At 36.4% G+C, this 23703-nt stretch overlaps 1 protein-coding gene across 3 annotated transcripts in view; it reads right to left on the bottom strand.

Annotated features, from left to right (window-relative positions):
* The window catches only part of AUH (AU RNA binding methylglutaconyl-CoA hydratase), a 121044-nt gene that overhangs the window by 45966 nt on the left and 51375 nt on the right, over positions 1-23703 (bottom strand). For all 3 annotated transcript variants that reach the window (XM_053968860.1, XM_053968859.1, XM_053968861.1), the window contains 2 exons: positions 8890-8982; positions 7903-7959 (listed from right to left, as the gene is read on the bottom strand). In XM_053968860.1, coding sequence (XP_053824835.1) covers positions 7903-7959; positions 8890-8982 — 150 coding nt within the window. The remainder of the gene's footprint in view (positions 1-7902; positions 7960-8889; positions 8983-23703) is intronic.

Raw genomic sequence — 23703 nt, 5'->3', positions numbered from 1 at the left:
TTCTATACTAAAAGATAAACTTAGATTTTTTCCCTCACCACCTCAAGGTTTTAGAAAACAAATTCCAAACCCAGACTGAGTTGCTTATGCATTTTCATCTTTATTCTTCATTGATTCTTTAAGGTTAATAATTTTCTATACTTCACAGGCCCATTTTCCCTACCTCTCTTAGAACTCCTAAGGAGTTCTTTCTCCTTACTACTTTTGCTACCATAGAGATAGAAAGAATAGAGAAAAAGTTGCTTTAGTTTGTAAAATAAAGTAAGTGAACCTGCAGGAAGAAAGGACACTATTGAGACAATATTTAATCTCTGACAACAAGTAGCAATGAGGCTCTTTATAGAAGAACTTGGAAAGGAAGTCAGAAAAGGTAGAGAACCTTAAAATTCAGACTATAGAAGAGGCTGAGCCTAGAAATCTAAGCTAAAGATTTTTGGTTTAGCCTCTAGGCCACCAGAAAGAGTCAAGTCCTTAATTTGTTCAATATTTCCTTCCAAAATGCAATTTTTTTTTTTAATTTAAAAAGACACTAAATTTAAAAGACACTAAAACAACAAACCACCATTTTTTAACAGAAAATTTCATATGGTTCTGTTTTCCATGTTCAGCAAATTCTTATTTCTCTCATGCCCCATTTTCACCCAGAAATACCAGCTACTATTACTTTGTCTTCCTTTGGTTTTTGCATAAGCTTAGAAATAAGGTATTGAAAGATAATAATAAAAAAAAACCTCAGATGAAAGTGTGCCATTAGAAGTTCCAATTATGATTTTCAGTGGACAAGAGAGCTTGAGATAGACACTAGGTTCTGGTTTTAGGACATGTCTGAGTGGTCTTTTACAAAGTAAAAAAAGTGTGGTCTTGTACAAAGGCTTTGTACAACTTTTAAAATTAAGTCCAAATTTAATGCAAGGGGAAAATTATTTCATCAAAAGCATTCATGAACTCTAATCGATTTGTATGAGTCATTAAACTGATTATGTGGAAATCTGTACACAGGTAATTTTTATATTTTAACCAGCCTTGAAAAAAATATAAAATTCCTTACCCAGCAACATTTTAGATCATTTTTTCTCTATTTACTTTATTTTTTCTATGTCCTCTTCACTTGAGCACCCCAAGAGAATATAAACTACTTTACACTTATGTTACGAAACCTAGTATGAATTTGATTCATATTGTTACAGTTGGCTTAGACCATAATTTCTATTCAGCGTCATACTATTGTAATATATGTGGTAAGAAAAACCAAGCTGCAAAAGCAAAGTTTGTGTTTGCTTTGTTTTCAAAGGTTCAGTGCATAGTTCCCTGCAGTACGGAGATGGTCTGGAAAAGATAGAAATGTGACAGTATGACCCACGCTCAGTGAAAGAGTACCTGAGTTCAGCTTAAGTCTACATTATTTAAAAAGAAAACAAATAACATATTGCACTTTTTCATTTTTCTGGCTGTCATTCAAAAATGAGCAATACATTAATCTCATAAAACAATTTTCCAACTCATGAAAGCTTTCTTACATACCCATGATAATTAGGAAAGTAATTTATAACATTGCTCAGGTTGTAACAACAAATTTTAGTAAAAATAGTACGCCAAAGTTCAATCTTGATATACCACAAATGGTAACACTTTAATTTTTCAGCATTTATCAAATGCTATTCCTATTACTGATTAAACTGAAATACAGAAATATAAAGACTATCCTAGCAGTCCATTGTAATGTGCATTGGATTTCAAGTTGAAATTGACATTCAATTTAACCTTTATACTTGGCTGAATTGGACAACTCCTGCTGTTAGCAAGAACATGTTCTGTGTGAGTTTTTCCCATGCAGAAATTCCCTTGACATCTTTCTCATCCAAAATAGAATATTTTTTTTAGCTTTAAAGTATGTACTGCAACAAAGACCATAAGGATGTTTTTAAAAGCAAAGAATTAAGGCAAATATACTATGATTACCTAAATTTACTTTTCATTCTTACAGTGGCTTTCTTCCTATGCAAAAAAAATCTAATATTTCAGTGTTCCTATATCTTATTTTATAGTCTTTTAATCTGCAAGCTCTGTAAGTCTCCAAATACAATCTGAAGTCTAGAAAAACAGCCAAAACAATAATGTTACCAAAGTAATGGAGAACAGAGAAATGCTGTAATTTAATCTCTCCCTTGTTCTACATTTTAAAGACAAAACCAGTCCAGTGTCCTACAGCTTGAAGCTTCAGTTTCACCTTTGGAACACAGAGTTCAAAGCAAATTTTAGATGTAGAAAAAATATATAGCTTATTTACAAAGACCTTCTTAGAGAGTTAGTAGAGTTTCTTTTTGTTTCCTTCCCTTTTTTTTTAAGGTCTTCTTCATAAAATATGCTTTTCATCTGAATGCTCTCAAGGAAAGCATGATCCCAGAGCTATGCACTTGGTTTTTATTCTAATATTAAACAGTGGAAGACAGCTTGGTAATGAAGAAGTGGGATATCTGGGAGGAGCATGAAAGAATAAAGACAAAATGATGATGAAATTAACAAAGCCTTGCTAATTAAAATGTCTTTATAAACACAACAAATAAAAAAAAAGAGTGACAGCTGTAAGTATGCAGGCCAATAGCCAGTTTTTATCTGGCAATGCCAAATTACCTGCTTACACAAGCATATTAATTTCAATGAAAGTACTTTTTTTTTTTTTTTTGGTGGAAACATAATTGTTGATGTATACCAATACATCATTTAGCATACACCTAAATCTTTTGTGGAAACAAATTGCATAAAGAAAACGCAAATTATTTTTTATATATATGCCTCTCTTTTCTACTTCTTGCTATTGCAGAATACTTCCCCTTGTGAAACTAATGTAACTCGTTCTGTTAACAGAGTAGGAAGTTCATTACATGCTCTTTACAAGTATTTTTATCTTCACAATAACAGATCTAATACTGAGTGATATATAAATACAATACTAATAAACAAAAGCAGATTGGCCTGAAAGGCATCATCTATAAATTGCAGGCTTAGTATGACATCCACTGTGAGATTCTAGAGATAAACAACTGAATTACATCACGAATTGAGACAGTTTTAAAAAGTTATAAAGCAGAAAAACAAAAGACTTCAACAAAAAAATGCTCCAAAAGACAATTTTTGGCTGAGGAGAAAGTTGTCACTGAAAAACACTTCCTTTTCAAGTTGAGAGACATCAAAAACTACATTCAATTAATGACAGATATTTGTACTTTTTTAATGCCAGTTTGAGAAACAAAACAAAGAGAATGAACACAATTTTCTTGTGTAAAAAGACTCTGCTCACACTACTTTGAGTTCTGTACAGACACAGGATTACACAGAAAATAAGTTGTTTAAACAGCTTTTAACTAAGAGATCAAAAAACAGTAACTCCTTTTAGCAATGAATAGCTTTGAGAAAAGTCACTCTGACTGATAACAAGCATCTCCTTAAACTGCAAAGCTAATGAAGTCTGGTTTCTCATGAAATCCTGTCTCATACAAACTACTTGCTGTCCACTGTGATGAGTATTCTGACTGAAACATTATCCACAGCTCAGACACACACACAGCTTCCTTCTGTACCCTTTCTTTCATGCTGAAGAACAGGTTAGTTCGTGCTGAAACCTTTTCATCTGAGGCCAATACAATTTTCCCTTCATCTGGCTACCTATTTTTAATAAAATTCTGGAGACTGTTTTTGCAACCCCTACCCTGTAAACCACAAATTATACACTGAGTTCACAGTGATGAAACCTGAGGAAGAGAGGGAATGAACAAACTCATACACACTCTGAAATACAATACAGCACAGAAGAAACAGTCTAAGAGATTCCTGGACTACATGGAAGATAATTTCCTGACAGAGTTGGTGAGTGAGCCAAGAGGCCAGGTGCCCTACTGCTATTTATGAAGAGGGAATGATGATGTGCTGCTCGGCGGCCATCTAGGGCACAGGCAACTATGAAATGATAGTTTTCAGTTCTTAGAGCAGTAAGGAATGGAGTCAGCAGAATTGCCACCTCAGATTTACAGAAGACAGACTTTTGCTTGTTTAGGAGACTAGTTGATAGAGTCCCTTGTGATGCAGTCCAGAAGAGCTAAGGCTTTCAGGAAGGCTGGACATTGTTCAAGAAGAAAATCCTAAAAGCAGAGGAGCAGACCATCCCTATGTGGCAAAAGAAGAGTCAGTTGGAAGGAAGACCAGCCTGACTGAACAGAAAGTTTTGCTGGAACTCCATAAAAAAAAGAAAAGACACTTGGGAGAGAATCCTTTGCAATGCTTCAGGCTTGAGGCACAGTGGCTGGAAAGCTGCCTGACAGAAAAGGACCTGGGCTGCTGGTTGACAGCAGCTGAACATTAGCCGGCTGTGCCTAGGTGGCCAAGAAGGCCAATGGCATCCTGGCCTGTGGCAGAAATAGTGTGGCCAGCAAGACCAAGGCAGTCATTGTCGCCCTGAACTTGGCACTGGTGAGGCCACACCTTGAATCATGTCCAGTTCTGGATCCCTACAGAAAAAATATTAATGTTCTAGAGCATATCAAGAGAAGGGCAATAGAGCCAGTGAAGGGAGCACGAGTCTTGTGAGGAAGTGCTGAGGATTGTTAAGCCTGGAGAAATTGAGGTTCAAGGGAGACCTTATTGCTCTCTACAACAACCTGAAAGGAGGTTGGGGTCAATCTCTTTTACCAAGTAACAAATGCTTCAAATTGTACCAAGGGATGTCTACACTGGATATCAGGAAAAATTTCTCCACTGAAGGGTTGTCAAGCACTGGACAGGCTGTCCAGGGGAGTGGTTGAGTCACTTGAGTGGAGTAGATGTAGCACTTAGCAACATGATGAATTTGGCAGTGCTTATTTGACAGCTGGACTTCATGAGCTTAAAGATCTTTTCCAACCTAAATGATTCTATGACACGTTTTTTTTGTGTTGGCATAAGACCACTTTTGCAATGATGCTTGGCAGATTCTCCTTAGAAAACAAAAACCTTCAATATTCATTCCCAGGTAACTTTCCCATCACCAAGTTACTAAGCTTTTCTCTCTGTTACATATTTCAACTAGTTCTTTGAATCTTGCCTTCCTTACTAGAAAGTGGGATGTACTCAAGAGGAAAAACAGAAAGTTTTTCTACTTTTCCTAGTTAATGTTCTGTCAGTTTAAGCTTTTCCCATAGAGCAGAAAACTGGGTTTAGATTTCCAAATGCAGAAGGATAATCCTACTCCCTTCACAATGTGAACAGCAGGTCTGTGAACATAGCTATTGTATAAAAGGAGGCACTGCTGTCATCCCACTTGGTCTTGCTATGTTGTCTGCCATGGATGAACTTTCTGAGGAGATTCAACCTGCTAAAATACAGCATACTCTATAAATGTCCACTTGGTTAAGACCCTCAGCAGACTTAGAAGGAACAGTTCATTTTGGTTAACTCAACTAACTGCTGCTCAAACAGCCTTTAGAAAGTTGCAGTACATCTGTGCATACTCAAAAGAAAAAATTCTTACACCTGGGAAATCTGAGTTAAAACTGGTTGGTCAATAGAGAGCACCTCATTGTGTCTTTTAATAACCACATTTTTTTAAGAATGAAATAAACCACAATATACAAAAAGGTCCAAAACATAACAGCTGACATGCCCTGGACATTTTAATTCTATTGAATTCTAGGAACAATCTTCTAACACAGCTCTTTGACTATAAATTTCTGGGGTATTAAAAAAGCAAACCCTCACAGTACAAATATGTTTTTCATATAGCCTCAAACACCCACATCATCCGACTTACTTAAAGTTACATCTATCACATACATCTGGCAGCTGACAGAGCAGAATAAAAACAGTAGCTTGCCACTACTAGGGACCTAGTTCAAAGAAGCAACTCAGTTTTCCAGCAGATTTCAGGTGTACTAGATGGCAGCAGAAATCTATGAAGGCCTCTTAAGAGCTGCAGCTCACTTTTCAGCTCCACTCTGCAGTTCTGTTTTGGCTCAGAGCAGCTTGAAATAAACACTCTCAGAAAATATTCCATTAACACATGAAGACTATGGTTCAAGTGGGTATATCTGGCTTCTCTACCTAAATGATATATGCAAAATTCCTTCACTCACTCTTCACATTCTTTCTTGTGTCTTTCACAAAAGGCACGATCAGTTACTACTAGGATGACAAGAAGCAAAAAGGACTGAAACACTGTCATTGCTCAACAGGACTGCTGTAAGCACAGGCTGATCAGGAAAAGTTGTGATTAGCTCAAATATATTCAACTATTTTGTTGATCAGTCAGAAAGGCTGATAGGAATAGGGGAAAAAATTCATCACTGAACATACCCCAAAATGTTTGAAGTTGAAAAGTCAATGTAACAAGATCAAATTTGTCACATTTCCCAAGGACATACATCTGAAGACATATACCTGAATCATTATTTTAGGATGAGGAAAAAAAAAAAATTTTCAAACCTCAGTCTTTGAATAGCAGTAAAATATTCTGAATGAAACTTATAATGAATCCGTTAACTAGCATTTTAAGATAAGAGCACAGAAGCTTGAAACATCTATAATTAACTGAAGACAAGGAGATAAGACAACCTCAAAAAGTTGAATACAGAGAATATATGGAGAATTTGAGCTGAACTTCTTGAGCTGGAGAGTATATTTTCAATACTGTCCTACAGAATTACTTAGCCAAGGAGGGAGTGGGAGGACAAAGAGCAAAAACTAACAACAAAGATAAACAACATCAACTTCTTTCTTTTTTTTACTGGGACTTATTGCCAAGGCATATTATTTTATGACACCACCACTATGAGTAAATACATCTTTAAAATCATCTGCATTATTGTCTTTATCCTACACAAAAAAGAAACCAGACATCAATCATAACTGTTTTGCTTATGTAAAATGTAGCTCTGACCACAGAAAAGTGTTGATTGAAATCACATCTCAACAACAACCAAAATAATATAGCAATTGAAATTGTAAAATAATTGTCCAGATTAGTCACAGGATGGGACAGTCTTATACACGAAGTTCATACCACTACTGTCATTGTGGTTGATTTTACTGTTTTTTAATGTGACCTTCAATGTTATCCACTAGAACTGGATATAGTGCTTTCAAAATAGGTTCCCTCCATCAGAAAGAAAAGGAGAGCAAAGAAACAGTATAAAGTTCCCAAGAAGTCCCAGAAATGAAAGCAAAAAAATCACAGGGATGCACTTTTTTCCCCAGCTACTACCCTTTTCCCAGAGCAGCAAATATCTTAATTCAAGTAGCAATGATTTATACATAAAATAACAACATAGGTTTTTAAAGGGTTTTGTAACAACTTCTTGAAAATTATTTATTACGTAACTTTCATTCACCTTGAGTCTATGAAAAGCAGATCAATTGGCCTTCCAAATAAAAAAGAAGATTTTGACTCAAAAAGTCTTGGCAAGGTAACAGATTTATTCAGAGCTACACTTTCCATTCTTAAACTCTTTGCAAACAATATACAAGCAGCTTGAAAATATAATTTTAATTCTAAAGTACCAAATGTTATGTAAAAGTGGATTGTAATTCAAATAATTGCTTTTGTACACTGACAGCTAATCCTTCTTCACTTGACCCTTTGCAAAATTATTCAGCCTTCAGATCAGGACATTAAATGTCATTTACAGAATCACTCAATGTTGATTTAGTTAATAAAGACTTTGCTTAAAAACATAATATACAGGTGACCATCCCTGAAGATAAGAAATGCACTTTTAAATTAATTTTGGTAAATAATACAAACAATAAGTAGTAACACATGCTATAATACTTAAGCAACATATAAGAATAAGCAGAAATCCATAAACAATTCAAAACTTAATAATAAATACATGTGTTATTTAGTTATCTGTGGTAGCAAAAGCAAAACTCTCATACCTGCACCTGGAATGATCGCCAGCTTTGTTTCAACTAAGCCCATTTTAGCAGAAGATGCTAAAAAATAGAATGTAAAGGAGTTCTTATTCTAATGTAGAAGGAAAAAAAATCTATGGAAAATACATAATGATGATCTAGAAGTTTGCTAATATATTAAGTTGTCTTCAAAAAGAAAAATAAATCATTTTTTAAAGCACTTGTTTATTTAAAAAACAAATAGATTCAACTGATCTGCTTTTAGTGAAAGATCCAACTACTTCCATCAAGGCAAATTCAGTACTTTATTAATTTTCACATAGAAAGTAAGCAATAACAATGAGTAATAGAGACTTGCTTTCAAATGGAAAGTACTAAAAGGAAATGGATATTATTGCTTAACATTTCAGAATGGGGTAGGATTCTGTGTCTGATTATTTAAATTCCTTAGGTGACAGAATATTCTCTAAAGTCAAATGACTTTTTAAATCCTAACTTAGTGGCTCAGAACCAAGTATCCATTTACTTTCCATCAACAGGCTTTACAGTTCTGACAGCTTATTAGCTCAAGGTTCCTCTTTTCAAGAGTTCTTGTCAGTTTTATAATTTAATTTCTTATGTAATAATACACTTACTAGCAACTTTTGTTTTTCTCCTGCACCCTATTTAGCTAAAATCAAGTCTCTGTCTTGAGCCCTTTCAAATGCACAAGAATCAAAAAAAAAAAAAAGAAAATAATTGCATGACCCTTGCCAAATGACCCTTTGGCAAGACTGATAAAATTAGGGTCAGAAGAATCACATAAATGTTTAACAAAACCAATCCAGCTAACAGGGTTAAGTTGTTATAAATGAAACATTAGCATGTACTTAGGTTTCTGCTAAAGCTCTTTAAAATAATGGGTTATAAACAATGTCAAATACAAAGTATTATAAGACTGTTGCCAACAGACAGATTAGTCAAGCCAGCTATAACACTAACAACCCTATATTCCACAGAATTCAGACCTACCTGCCACCCGTATATCACAGGCTAACGCAAGTTCTAGGCCACCACCTAAGGCAGTTCCATCTATTGCAGCAATAGTAGGCACAGGCAGATTAGCTGAAAAAGAAAGTACCAATTAACACCAACCTCATAAAGAACACCTCTGCAATGTGATTTCATTACATTTTGATCATTCCACAGTCATACGTTTCACAGCTAGAAATGAAATGTGTCTTGACATTCTCAGACCACCACTGGCAATAATGGTCACCACCATTGCCTCTTTTCTCCTGTAAAGCAGAAGCTAACAGCTTTATAAAGGTGGGAAACTCTTAAGTTTGACAAACAAATGCACATACTGCCAGTACACATGACAGGTAGCAGGGCTCCAGACCTGGCATGGTTTGTTTGTAATTTATCATCAGTGTTCTGACACAAGAAAGTCATTTAAACAATCAGCCTAAAGTACTGCTTTTCACCTTCTGTAAATTCAAGTTCTCTTCATCCCTATTCACCAGAAACTCAAAGTTTGATGAAAAATGCATTTTCATTTTAGAAATACACTTGTTTATTACAGCTTTAATTATATTTAATGTAAGAGTTAACACAAACTATCCATTTTAAAATATACTCAAACAGTAGTCCAGTAGTACATGGTCGCTACTAAAGTTTCAAAGACAGCCAAAAGCAATTCATTATCCAGACACTTGGGTGTACAGCTTGTTGAAATGTTAAATCAGCTCTTGACAACAGGTTTTTTTGTAGAAGTTAAAAAATATTTTCTTTGTTTTAATGTTTCAGCTAATTTAATTCAGCAACCAGTTCACTCAGTTTCTTTAGCCAGAAAAAGAAGAGAAAAAACTCTTCTGTCAACATATAAATGAAAATGATGCATGAAAGACTTTAAAAGACTTACTTCCTTTTAAAATCTAGAAGGGTAATATGACAAAAATTATTACTTCAATGTATTCATTAGAGCTTTTCCTAGTGAACTAACTAGTTCTAAATTTAGAAATTGTGTTATCTAGCTTACCTTTTTCTTGCCTGATAGATAAACTTCCAATAACTTCATTCAAGAAGAGAATCAATTAAATATTGGTATACATCAGCATGACAATTATTATAAGCCTGTAGTCTCTCACTGGGTAATAAACAAAATACATAATTAAACAAAGGTTGTTTTAGCTGCAAATTGACCCGCTTTTATGAATAACAGCTAATGAAAATCCAATTGTCTTTAAAAAAAGAACAAAAACTTAGCAATTCTTTTCAAGATTCTAACAGATGCTTTAAAACAAAGTCCCTGGGTTGCTGGTTTAGATTGTGATTAATAGTGATTATCTGAATCAATTTCAGTGCCAAAAGAGGCTTCTGAATAGTGTTTTCAAGAGCTCTTTCAGTGACTTAAAAGAGCTCAAGGTATCCATTATACCTGCCATCTGCCACAGAAGGCATAGGAGACAGAGGAATAGTAGAAGAATCTGCTCTTTCTCTATTTACTACTTCTTAGTTATATGGAAAGGCAACTCTCATTTCCAACAGGGCATGGTTGCTGACAGAAACTTATAACCCTGTCAACACAACCAATTTGCCAAACAGTCTTGCAATGCTGCTAGCTGACACAGCTAGCCTTTCTCTTAAAGAAATATGCCTTTGCCTTGGGTAAATAAAAAATAGTTTGCCTGAACATGAATGCATGGTCATTGTTAACTGCAGTTTCCAGCAGTTACTGCCTGTATGAATGTTCCATTTATCAGAGATTAGCAAACAGTATCTTGAGCACTATTTGCATGGCTTTTGCAGTACTCCAAGCCAGAATTCTTTCCTAAGATAAGCAACTTCTGGAATTAGCCATGGTGAAATTCAAGTAGACTATTACACATGGAATTGGAAGTTAATGAACGAGTATTATAAAACAGTTTGGTTTCAAGAATTACAGCCAGCTCTTACCATGAAATAATAAAAAATCATAATTCAAGGGGATAAAAAGCAGTTTGATAATGTTAGAATCATCACTTCCCAAGGATATTAATTTGAAAGGATCACCTGACACAAGAGTTGACAAGGAATGAAAGGCAAAAGACAAATTCTCTGTAATAGCCTTGTGTGTATCTATTAAAGAAATTTAAGAAATTAATCCTTTTAACATGTTCTCATGAAGCATCAGAAAAACTAGCATAGAAAAAAGTTAGTAATCGCTTGGGATTGTAAACTGTGTTTCCAGGCAACTAGAACTTTTTAACAAGGGTAAAGCTTCCTGGAGTATTAGTATTTTGTAGCATAAGAAACACGTGATCACATTTATCTGCATGATTTTACTGTACAACTGCCAAAACTGTTGAGCTCATAACAAAAGCAGAGATGATGTTTGACAAATAATGCCCTGTAGGCTTAATTGAGTTGTACGCACTCAAATTTTAGGAACAATAAATTACACATATAGACAGGTCAATCTCCACAATGATTCTACATGACAAGGCTCATTTGCTATGAGTTATAAAAAAATATTTAAAGCTTTGCCAAGAGGCCTAGTAGTTTTATACTTTAACATTCTACATTTTTTGTCACAGTTCAAATAACAAGATATGAATTTCAAGCAATTGTACTACTGCTCATTAGTCCTAAATTCTAGATGTGATACAGGTTTATCAGGGTGCAATCATGAGCTGCATACTGAAATAAAAAAGGAGTTTAAGATATATATAAAAGAAACATATTAGCTAAACTAAATGAGAGAGTACACACAGAGGCAAGAGTAGACCATGTATATATAAAGATTAAAGTTGCTAGAAGTAGTTAAAAGACTAAGTAATGAGCAGCATTAAACTTTAGTTAGAGAATTTCACTTAGTTACTATAGTATATCAAAGTGTGGACTATGAAGGACACTCAATAATAAGGTAATTCACACAATTAATTCAGAAAGGATTACTTCACACATGTATTCTAATGTAAAGCATGCTGCTTATTCTGTGAATGCAGTTGTATTCTGCACATAAAACATGTCCCAAGTAAATGCCAATTTACATCCTAATGTAACATCAATGCTTAATTATATTACAGAAAAGTAAGGTTCTAAGTACAGTAAAGAAATAGAAGGGTCCAATTCAGTTTATGTTATGTCAGCAACAGAGCCAGACATAAGACAAAAACATATCCCTATATTCGAGATCACAGGACCAGAGACTTCTAGCTAAAGAGAAGATAAATATGAACAAACAAATAAAAATAAATTTTATGTATTAATTTGTTTGAGGAATAATCTCAGCACAGAAGCTGACAAAACCTGTAAAATAGGATGTTTATTGGCCATTCAAAACATGTTACATGTAGAGTGACCAACAGGTAAACTGAAGAACTGCAATAAGAGAAAATAAACTTAGTAACATTAGATACCTCAACTAAACCCATAAACAGCTCAAACAAAATAGAAAATATGACATACTGGAATATAAATATATACTGCTTCCTACTCTGCAGTAACTGTAAACTTTCAGCTCAACTTCAGAAATACATCCCTGGTAAACATACATGTCACATGTAGTTTTAGATTAGGGGGACCGGCAGCACCCTGTACTCTTGGGATACCGTCTGTGACTCTTCATTACTGAGAGGCGTAGAATAGAGTAAGTAAACTCTCCCATACTTTTGCCATGAGTACAGAATGTCACAGGGGGAGCACTTTGCAATTAAGGACATAAAAATACATGTGATGTGTTGGAAGTAATTTCAAGTTGTTGTGAGACAGGTAATTGTTATTTCATCTTCAAGTGACTTTCCACATGATATCTACTGCTGCTGACTAACAAGGTACTTCCCTTCTGCTTAGAGACCATGATATGACAAACAACAGGCCAGCATATGATTATATGCACCTGGTCTGGAGGATTTGACCACTAAATAGTTTCTCAGAAGTGCGCCATAACGCCTACACAGCTGATTCATCTACTGCAGATACTGAGATTCCCCAAATTGAAAGCAGAAAATGCCTGGATTCTATTGACCTGAATCATAAATGACTGTTTAATCTTCTCACTAATTTATTAAGGAAGTTCCTATAAAATTACAGATATGTAAGATAATAGCTGGGAGGAAACAGGATTACATGTGACACTTTCTCAGCAACCCTCAAGTAGCCTTTTTTTATTCCTACACAGTCTCAGTTTCTCATTACTGATAAAAAATAAATGGTCTGATCAACATGAAAAACCTACTTTCCAATTTAATAAGGATGAAGGAAGTAGGAAGAATTAATATATATAGTAAAACCAAAATGGCAACAATTCACACATGAAAGTAGCCTTGTTTTTGTGAGACATTATTATACAGTAGATTTCATGTAACAGGCAAAAAACCACTTTCTTTAGCTGATGATCAATTACTCAAAGGAAGACCCATTACTAATGCTGATCCCTTACTGTGAGTTCTTGAAACAGGAAGAGGAAGAATAGTATAGCTATCCAGAATTCTAGACTTTGTGAGTTGTGTTCCTGGTCAACCTACATGAACTTGTTCCCAACTGATTAACTTAAAATATCTAACACCCATAAAAATAATTACAAATTCAGAATATATAAAACTCAAAAAGACCAACCTCCTAAGAGTGTCCTCCTTGCTTGCTAAACAAATTTATACATGTAAGATTTTCTGCAAGCAACTGTACCACTCACATAAACAGAAAAAAAACCATTCCCGTGCTAGACATAAGATTTTGAGATTTAGACTATTAAAGTGCCAATGAAGTGTATGAGAATCACCCATTTGTAGCCTAGCAGTTGTTTCAATCAACCTGAAGAATACCTGCAGTACTCCCTTCCTTTAGCCAAGATGTAGGAGTCATCACTAAAGAACTAAAATCTAATAGACATAGAATTCAGTTTCTCTAAAATAAAAGGTCTGCACTATTACTGCAGTACCATTTCATGATTCCCATAAATCAGAAAATTCCACGGAAGTCCACTCAAGCCCTAACAATGCAAAAACTCTATAGAGATATAATTCGATACAATTAGATATAATGAGATATAACTAACTTCTTATATCTTAGTTAACTTAGATATAATTAATTTCTATTTTTGAAGTACTTTTTACCGATTAGGGCAAATATTTTCAATTTAACTAATTATAGCAGTCAGAATTTTGTACCTACAAACATTCAAATGAAGCTCCAGTTTAAAGCCTGCCTTTTTATGCATTTGATACAAAACATTAACGAAACAAAAGACAGTCACCTTAACTTTCCTTGCTATTTCTGTATTTTCCTGTACCTGGACAATGTTCAAAAAGGTCCTTATTGTTGCTTTCTCATCTTAATTCAGTGACCTCTGGCAACCAGTCTTCAGAAAGAACAGCTATTCAGCTATTAACCAGAAGCTTGTCACTATCTCTAGTACCTACTGAACCAGATTCAAAACCCTGACTTGTCTTTAATTATGAACAGAAGAATTCTAGTTACCCAGAATGAAACTGAAAGTAGTGAGCATACTCTTCCTGCCTCAGAAACTGTGAGTATCTATCTAAGACAGAAGTAGTTACAAAATTCAATTTTAAATAACAACATAACTGAATTGCCAAGAACAAAGAAACAGATCGTCCAAGCTATTTATTCCACATGTGCATTTCTGATTATTTGACAAATCAGCTTGATTAGTGAACAGCTTACTAGGACAAGCAACTTCAGGGGGCATTTCCAGCAAGTCATTTTTCCTTTTGAATAATGGGTTTCATAAATCATAAAGCCAGGAGGATGAATTGTATAAAAGTATCTTGCATAGCATCAGCATTACATGGATTACTAGAGGAAAGTATGCTATAAATTGAGGAAGAGAGTAACAGTTCCACAATTTGTTATTTAACTCTAGCAAATTAAGGAAGTGTGGCAAACATCTGCCTATGCATGTCTGCAGCACATGGGAAACCCTTAAATCACAGAATATTTGAGGCTGAAAGAGACTTCTGGAGCTCACCTTGTCCAGCCTGTCTGCTCAACCAGCATCACCTTGAACAGGTTGCCCAAGCTCATGTCCAGGTGATTTTGGAAGATCTCTAAGGAGGGAGACTTCAGAACCTCCTGGGTAACCTGTATCAATGCTCTGTCCCTTCATAGTGAATAAGGACTTCCTGAGCTCAGGGAGAATCTCTTCTGCTCCAGTTTGTGCACATTTGCTCTGGTTGTGTCCACAGACACCACCAGAGATAGCCTAGCTTCGTCTTCTAACACCCTCATATATTGCTGAGATCACCTCGTGAGCCATCTCTTCTCTAGTCCTAGCCTACTCAACCTTTTCTCATTGAAGAGATGCTCTGGAGCATTCATCACCTTTAGGGTCTTTCACTGGACTTTCCAGTAGCTCTGCCTTTTACTAAGGAGCCTAGAACTGGCCATAGTATTCCAGCAGTGGCCTCACCTGTGCTGATGACAGCAAAAGGATCACCTCCCTCAACTCTTGGTAACACTGATCCTAATACAGCCCGGGATACCACCGTCCTTCCTTGCCACAAGGGCACAGTGCTATCTCACATTCAACTTGGTGTCCCACCCAGACCTGCAGGGCTTTTTTGTGCGGCTGCTCTTCCTATCATTACCCCTATCACGTACCTGGTGCATGAGGTTATTTGCATCTTCCTTTGTAGAAATGATTGATGTTCCTGTTAGTTTATTTCTCCAGCTTGCTGAGTTCCCTCTGAATGGTAGCACAACCCACTCCTTATGATTTTACATCATCAGCAAACTTGCTGAATCTACATTCTATCCCATCATCCAGACCATAGAACAGGACTGAACCCGGTGCTGCCCCTGGGATTCAGACTGGCTAGGGGCCTCCAAGCAGACTTCATGCTGCTGATGCACAATCTGAACCCTTTCATTTAGCCAATTTTCTGTCAATTTCACTGCCTTTTCATTCAGTCCATATTCACCAGTTACTCTACAAAAATTTTACAAGAGGTACTGTCAAAAGCCTTAGTGAAGTCAAGACAGACGATATCCATGTTTCTCAGTCTAACAAACAATGAGAAACAATGTTTCTCATCTAACAAACTTCTCATTTCATCATAGGTTGTCAGACTGGTTAAGCAACATTTCCCTCCTCTGACTCTGCCTTATGACTCCACCTTATGACTTTATTGTCCCTTGTGTTCCCAGTACTAGTTTAGTTTCCACATTTAGTTGTTCCAGAACCTCTCCAAGGACAAATTTTAATCTACAGATAAGAAAGCTCCCTCCCCATTTCTTAGTACATTTATTTAAATTTAGTAACAATGGAGACTTCAAATTAATAAAAAGAATGGTCACATGCTCCCAAAATGTTTAAATACCACTAAGTACATATGTGTAGATAGATTCCATGATTGAAGGTCACCCATTAGGAAAGCAAGAAAGAGGAAAAAAAAGTTATATCTTAAGAGTGAGAATGTCAAATAAAGAATTACAAATTTTAGTCTTGTTATTACAAAGCAATTCACTTATTTACATGCCATTTATCTTTAGTGTATATTTCAACTAAAAATAGCTTAAACCCGTATAATACTGCAAGTCTATGGGCTGATTCCTACACTAGCATTGAAAGGTTTGAGATCTGTCATTTTACAGAGTTTCTTTATGAACCCAAAATCGCCAAGTTGTCTGGTTACAAGTTATAAAAGAATTTGCAAAAGGTCACAGACATAAATAGGAATTTTGAATCAGCAGTAATGATTAATTGAAACTACGTCCTAGCTTGCATAATAACTGGGAATGGATTTTTACTTTGTTTTTTAAATTATTAAGTTTATACCTAAATATTACTATTTTGTAACTCAGAATAAACTTCTCTTCCACCCCTTCACTACCCAGATTCTTGATGTCTCTTCGTGATGTGGCTCTTGATTATAAAAACTAAGATCTTTTAATTAAAAAAAAAAATTAAGGGGGGGGCATAAAGGGCATAAGCTATGCCCCTTGACTGGCAATTAGAGGCAGTCTATGTGCAGTTCTGATAACTGGAATACTCTTTATACTAGGAACATTATGATCACAAAATTACATTTAACATATTAAATAATTTATGTCACAGGAAATCAGAAAAAAAAAAATTACAACGCAGCACTGTATCTCGATTTCATTTCTGGGGACCTTTTCCTGAAGAACAAAATTGTGATGGCATATAACCTTTGCAATAAGTTTTGTTTCAGGCAGTTACCTTGTGTTGCAAAATCTGTAATCAAGTCAGTGAATACAACAGTTTGCTTTCATTTTCAGTTGCAAGCACTACTGTCAAAAAAGATTAATCTATAGGGAAAAAAGCTAACAGAAACAAAACATTTCAACAAGTACTTTCGTCCATTCTGTAACACTAAGAAATCCAACCAGTGTATGCAGCAACATATGAAAGTGGCTGAGAGAAACTGTCAAATCTTCCCACATGAACTTCAGGGTAAAGAAGATTGGTCAAACCATTCTTGCACAGGGCAAGTAATCAAATGTTATAAAGCTTTACATCTCGTAAGTGCAAAAATAATGATAAAGTGATTGTTCAACTAATTTCTATATTTCTGTATGTTTCAAACATATATTCATCTGCAAAAACAACCACACTTTAAAGTCTGAATACGGAATTCTGTGCCATACATTTGCTTGTCACAACCATGAAAGGCTTTTAGGTACCCTCTAATTCCTGCGCTTTAGATAAGAAGCTTAACAAACTACAATTGTTGATAGACTTGAACATTACTGTCTTTGCTTTAATACCTTCAAAGTTCAGGCACACAATCAATAACAGTAAAGAGCTGCACAAGAAAACCCCATATTTTTTATTATTTGTAAAGAAATTTTGCTTTTTTATGAAAATGGTTACTGCATATTACAGCTGATTATTAAGCAAAAGGTATTAATAAAGCTTTTCTTCCATTAGTTTTGACATAGGCTGAAGCACCTCACTCAATCCTATTAATTTCCCAGTTTCCCCCTTTAATCATTCACTCTCATATGTGACATAGAAACAATGGTTTTTTGAACTGAAAAAAGTTTCAACTTTAATAGAGGAATATTATATTCTTTATTTTTTAATTTTCTATTTGGTACTTTATTATGGACAGTAAGAGAGACAGTGTGTTCTATATTTTTGATAATAGAAACAGAAACTGAGAAACTAATGGGAATGAAAGAGGTGGTCTAATTAAACCCTTCAGCTACTGTTTTCTGTATCCAACTCTTCCATGATTTTCTTGTACTATAGAAAATCATTTGTATATTTCAATCATCTCTCAGTCTGATAAACAGATTCTTCCATTTCTTCATATTTACTAACATTTTGTCTTGTAGTCTCATTCTGCTCTCAGTAAGACAATAATGAAGTAAAACCTAGATGACAGAATCCACTTTCTGTATAAATGAGTGAAAACTTGGGATAAAAGAAAAATGAAAATTATTTCTTCTATTTTTTACTCTTACTAAATACATTTAAGAACTTATTACTCACACAAAAACAGCACAGCATGTAATCAAGCAGTGAATTTATGAAACACAAAGGAGCTAAATGAATTCAGTTACATTTTTACATTCTACTTCCATGCAAGGTTTTTTTCTTTCTTAAAGAGCACACAAAATAAATCTCAAACTATAGTCTCTATGTAATATACACACACAACTATAGTCTCTAATATAATCTCTGGTTGTTAGGAGAATCAAATTAGATATGGTTTTCATTTTTTATTGTTTTTTAAACAAAAACATTTTAAACAAACATTTTTAACAAACATCATTTTTATTCTGATTTACAGTATGAACCACTCTTTACAGTACTACCACTTTTGTTTGACACAATACATTGCCCAGTCTAGTGCTAAAATATTTTATTTCTAAATCAGCATAATTTACCAAGTAATAATTTCAAGCCAGTTCATTCACAGAACACTGCAGAAGAAACACTCCCTAACATTTCACAGTAAGCATTTTTTTTACAAGCTAGCTTAGTAATATCATCAAGTCAGAACCTACCAAGGCGAAAGGTGTATTCACTACAAGACTTGACAATTCTGAAGTCAAAGCCTTGTGCTTGGCCAAATCAGTGAGCTCAGGATTTCTTCAATAGAAGAGCAACATTATGCTTTCAGCACCATGTCAGGAGTTGCTACCCTTTGAATACCAATTCATTCAAGGAACAGAGCCAGAGACCAAGACAGGCAAAGCAAAGAGCTAACAAATTTCTCTTTCTCATTCAGCAATTGAAACATGCAATTTCAAACCTGAACAGGGCGAGGAAAGGATAGTGTTACCAAAACATCAAACATGCACAGTGTAGCTCCCGGGAGAGGAATGGAAGCCCTGGACAACAAGTAATACTGGAGGCCTTTTTTAACACAGTGCAAACTGGCTATGCTGATCTCAATAAACCATTTGAGTGAGCAGCATTCTAGTTTTGGTACAGTTACCTTTGTGGAAGAAAACTTTAAGACCCATGTCCAAAGCATAGCCTCTTGTCCTCCAGAACAACATTAGGAATTACTACCAGAAGAAAAACTAAACTATTGCTGAGGTTATGTTGATTTTTGTCACGGCTGTACAGCAGCACCAGGATCAGACAACAGTTAGTCAAAGGCTATCTTAAATTAAGTCAACATCAAGAGAAGAAATAAATCTACCATTGGAAAATAACAAAGAGCCTAGCAACACACTCAGAATGCTGGCACTCAAGGACTGTATTAGCTATGCTGTACACTTAATCAAACAGGTAACATCATAACACAGCAAGCAAAATACTGTGCTAAAATCTATATTTCACAGTGTCAGCAACACAGAAAGAGCATGATGGGTGGGGCTATCTGTTAAGCATGGCTCTGCTAGCTGTAATGTGTCCTTTTTCAAATTTGATAGCTATCTGAAATTTCATTCAGCTTCCCAGTAAACAACAACTCATAGCCTGTATCTCTCTTTCCTAAGAGAGATATCCACAGTTCTTATAAAAGGATTTTTGATGGCCAGATCTACTTCCAGCAAACACAGATGGATTTGGTGGATTTGGTAAATTTTGAGTGCTCACTCCTAAACCAGGATTTAAAATGCTAACCAAACCTCCACAGAAGCCTCACAGATTCAAATAGTGAAACAAGACACAGCACCAAGCTCATCAATGATAATTCTTGATTCTTTTTAAGCCTTCACAATGGAAAGGTAGGGTAACAGTTAGCAGACCAGCAATCAAGTGAAATTTTTTATAGTCTTGATACCATTCTTGGGACTTCTGAAACAAATTTTTGACAACCTGCATCAAAAACCAAACTGCATATAACATGGCATAAAAAAATGCATGTATGCACAATCTTCAATTGTCAAATTAGGAACTTTTTTGATAAGAGGATGTTTGTCTGAAGGATGAACAAGTGTGTTCTTTTAGGTAAATTAAAATTTTGGTAATGACTGAAAAGCCAGAAAGACAAAAGAAATGTTAAAGAAGGAAAAAAAAAAACCCTGTAAATATAGAACTGTATCTCCTTTAATAAAATAAAAAGCATGCAATAAAAAACACAAATGCAAGCAACTGACCACAAGGTGCTTTCATTCCAGATGATCTTATTCAAAGTGTAGTATGTTAAAACTAACCATATCTGACAGAATTGTGTATAAACAAAGTTACTAAATGTCACCACTTAGTAAAGTTGTATCATTTATAAGTTAGCTTATGCATAAACGCTAATCAAAAATTTTCAATAAAGACCTGTAAGATTTGTTTTAATGCAACAAAACCAAAGAAAACAAAGTAACTTTAGTATTTTATTTAAAAATTCATTCTTAACTTAGTTCAGATCTAGGTTCCATCAGGCCATGAGTAAGGTGTTCTGTCTCCAAATGTGAAATAAAAAACAAGCCTGACCACATGTTAATTTTAAGAAGTAACCAAGAAAGTCAATTTCCAATTTTTATTCCCTGCTTATGGGATTTGAGAACTTACGCCTACATTCTTTGGAAAGGTTTTGCTAGTCAATGACATTTCTCACTTAATAGAGGTTGGAGCTAAATGTCAATTTGAGTAATTTCATGTAATGGCTGAGTTGAAATTCTTTCTAGAGCTTCAGTATTTATTTTTATTAAATTTGGTGTTTTTATTGGGGAATGTGGTTATTGCATTCAGCTTCATACATAGCCTCAGTCTGTTTTGCAACTGAAGTCTCAAAAGACAACATATACACACTATCACAGCTCTGACCCCATAGCCAGTATAAAGAACAGCATGGATTTAATAAGAGGCATACCATAAAATACATATTGAAGATCTGACCCACAATAATGGCCTTTCTTTCCTCCCTAAAGCCTCAAAAATCTGGAAATTCTGGAAATCATTGTCATTTGACTTAATTTAGCTAGGCCTGCCTTGTTTTGCACGGTTACAAAAAATCTATTAAGGCTTTTCTTTCCCAATTTCTTTAGGGTAAAGACAGCCTTACATCAGTAACAAAGCACTTCAAGGTTACATCAGTAACAAAGCACAGTAATGGACAAGTAATCTTATAATTCTTACTATTAAAAGAAACAACAACAAAGAAAAAAGTAGGAAAAAACCCAGACACACACACACAAACCCAAACCCCAAAAAAACCTCCACAATTTTGGTATAATTTTAGCAAAAGCAACCACAGCTAAAAATAGAGGCCATTTTCATTTCTCCCTCCCCTGCTTAAAGCTCCAAGTGCCACAACTAATGGGGTTCTGTTCAATTTTTTCAGCTCTTTTTTTAAGCATTTATTTATAAACAAAATCACATTTACTGCAGTTTTACTTCTTCACCCAAATTTAGCAAGAAGTTATAAATTATTCCCATATAAATAAGTGCAGTATGCTTTTAATTTCCAGAAAATTCCCTTCTGCAGCTATATTCCAAAATGATACTACAGCTTTTTACAGAACAAGCAATGTAAGGGTTTTAAATGTAATGATATCAACAGAAATTAAAGAAAGCCAAAGGATGTCAATTTTAAAGTAAGTCAGTGAAAACTCCATCACCCTCAAAGGAGCACACGGACTTTTGTCCTGATGCATCCGTGAGGGACAGAAGCAGAACTTCTCACAGTCGAGAGAGATGAAGAGATGCTGTTTCCGAGAGCGAGGACCTTGACTGCAGTTTTTTATTTGCGAAGACACCGGTGTGGTGAGTATCAGTGGCTGCGGCGGACCCAGCTGGTACTTTCCTTCACTAGGGTGGGCTGGCCACGATCCCAGCCGTAGGGGACGTGCGGTGCACAGTGCGAGGGGCTGCCGCCGGCAGATTTCGCCTTTTTCTTTTTTTTTCCGCTTTTCCTGCAGCTGAGGGTGGGATCACGTGGGCGGGAAGCATTGGGGCCGTGTTAACCTCCCACCAGAGGGAATTTTATCTCCAAGTTAAGGAACTCCTAAAGGTGAAGGGTGGTGGTTTCCCCAAAAGTTCTGTTAAAAATTTCGTTTGGTGGTTGTACCATGCTTTCCCCTCGGTCTCCATGGAAGATGATAGAAAAAAGGAGTTTTGGAAGCGTGTGGGGGCAAAATTAACGGAAGGAATTGAGCGCAGGGATCCTTCCGTCAAAGATTGCTTTCCTAAGCTGCATTTGCTAACTTCGGAAGTTATAAGAATGGAAAGCGCGCGGAACACGAACCAAGGTGGGGGAAAAACCGCCGAACGAAACCCCAGTTCCTCCTGAACCCACTTTCCTACCCTCCTTTTCTTCCCCTCCTTCCCCTAAACCGGGTGGGCAGTGGGCAGTACTCCGCCATTCAGAGGTGCAGGACAGCTCCCAAAACGTGGACCATGTTCCTGGCTCCCCCAAGCCCCCCCAGTATCCCCACCTTAGCAGCATTGGCCACACCGCTGAGGACCTGACCCCAAACCCTCATTCCAATCCCTTTTTCCCAGCTGAAAATCCCAGTTTTAGCACGATCCTGCACAGTTCTGTCTCCTTAAACCCTTTTCTTTGTCCCCCTGAGGAAGCCCCACCAACCATGTGGCGGGGAACTGCGGCGCCTTTGTCCTCACAAGATGGGGGGCAGGGGCCCGTGGGCGCTTCTTCTTCCCATAATCCCTTTGTCCCCTTTGTTCCCGCCTTTGACCCAAACCCCTCCTGCTTCCCTGTGGGCATTGGTGCCGCCCCCTCAAGAGATCGGGTTACCCTCCCCCTGTTCCTCCTCTTGTGGGCGTTGCCTCCTTGCATGATCTCCCAGCCGCATCATCAGTCCCACCCTCTCCCACCAGGGAGGGCTCTGTCGTCTCCGCTCCTCTGTCTCAGGAATGGGAAGTCGCCGTCCTGTCCCCCGCACCCTGCCTCTGCATCCTCATGGTCCCCAGAGATCGGGGTGGGGGGGGGGGGGGGGGGCGAGAACAGGTTTGCGAAATCAAGCAGCCACTTTCAACACCAGCCGCCTACACCAGGGGAGGGGAGAACCCTAAATGGGAACCCCTTCCCTATGAATCAGTCAAAGAGATCTGCAAAACATTAAGAGATTTCAGCCCGAAAAGCCCATTCTTTACAGGCATTTTAAAAGCAACTTTAACATCTAAAACAACAGTGCCGGCAGACCATAAACGTCTGTTCAGCTGCTTGCTTCTCCCAACTGAGTACAAATTGTGGGAGAAGGAATGGAAAAGATTGGCGGCAGATCTGCTTCCCGAAATCTTGGAGGGACCATATAGCCTTGATTTCACGGAAGAACCAATAACTTTAAACCATCTTATTTGTGAAGGAGAATGGAGTGAAGGGCAGCTCCAGGCTAGGGGAATTCCAACCGCGGTGCTGGACATGTCCAAGGGTGCAGCAGAGCGCGTGTTCCTGGCCATGCCCACCAAGGAGCCAATGTTACCCTACACAGCAACTAAACAATCTATTGTGGAGCCTTTTG

The sequence above is a fragment of the Vidua chalybeata genome, chromosome Z (genome assembly GCF_026979565.1).
Source record: "Vidua chalybeata isolate OUT-0048 chromosome Z, bVidCha1 merged haplotype, whole genome shotgun sequence".
NCBI classification, from domain to species: Eukaryota; Metazoa; Chordata; class Aves; order Passeriformes; family Viduidae; genus Vidua; species Vidua chalybeata.
Note: the sequence above shows the minus strand (reverse complement) of the source record. Positions and strands in the feature narration are given on the sequence as shown.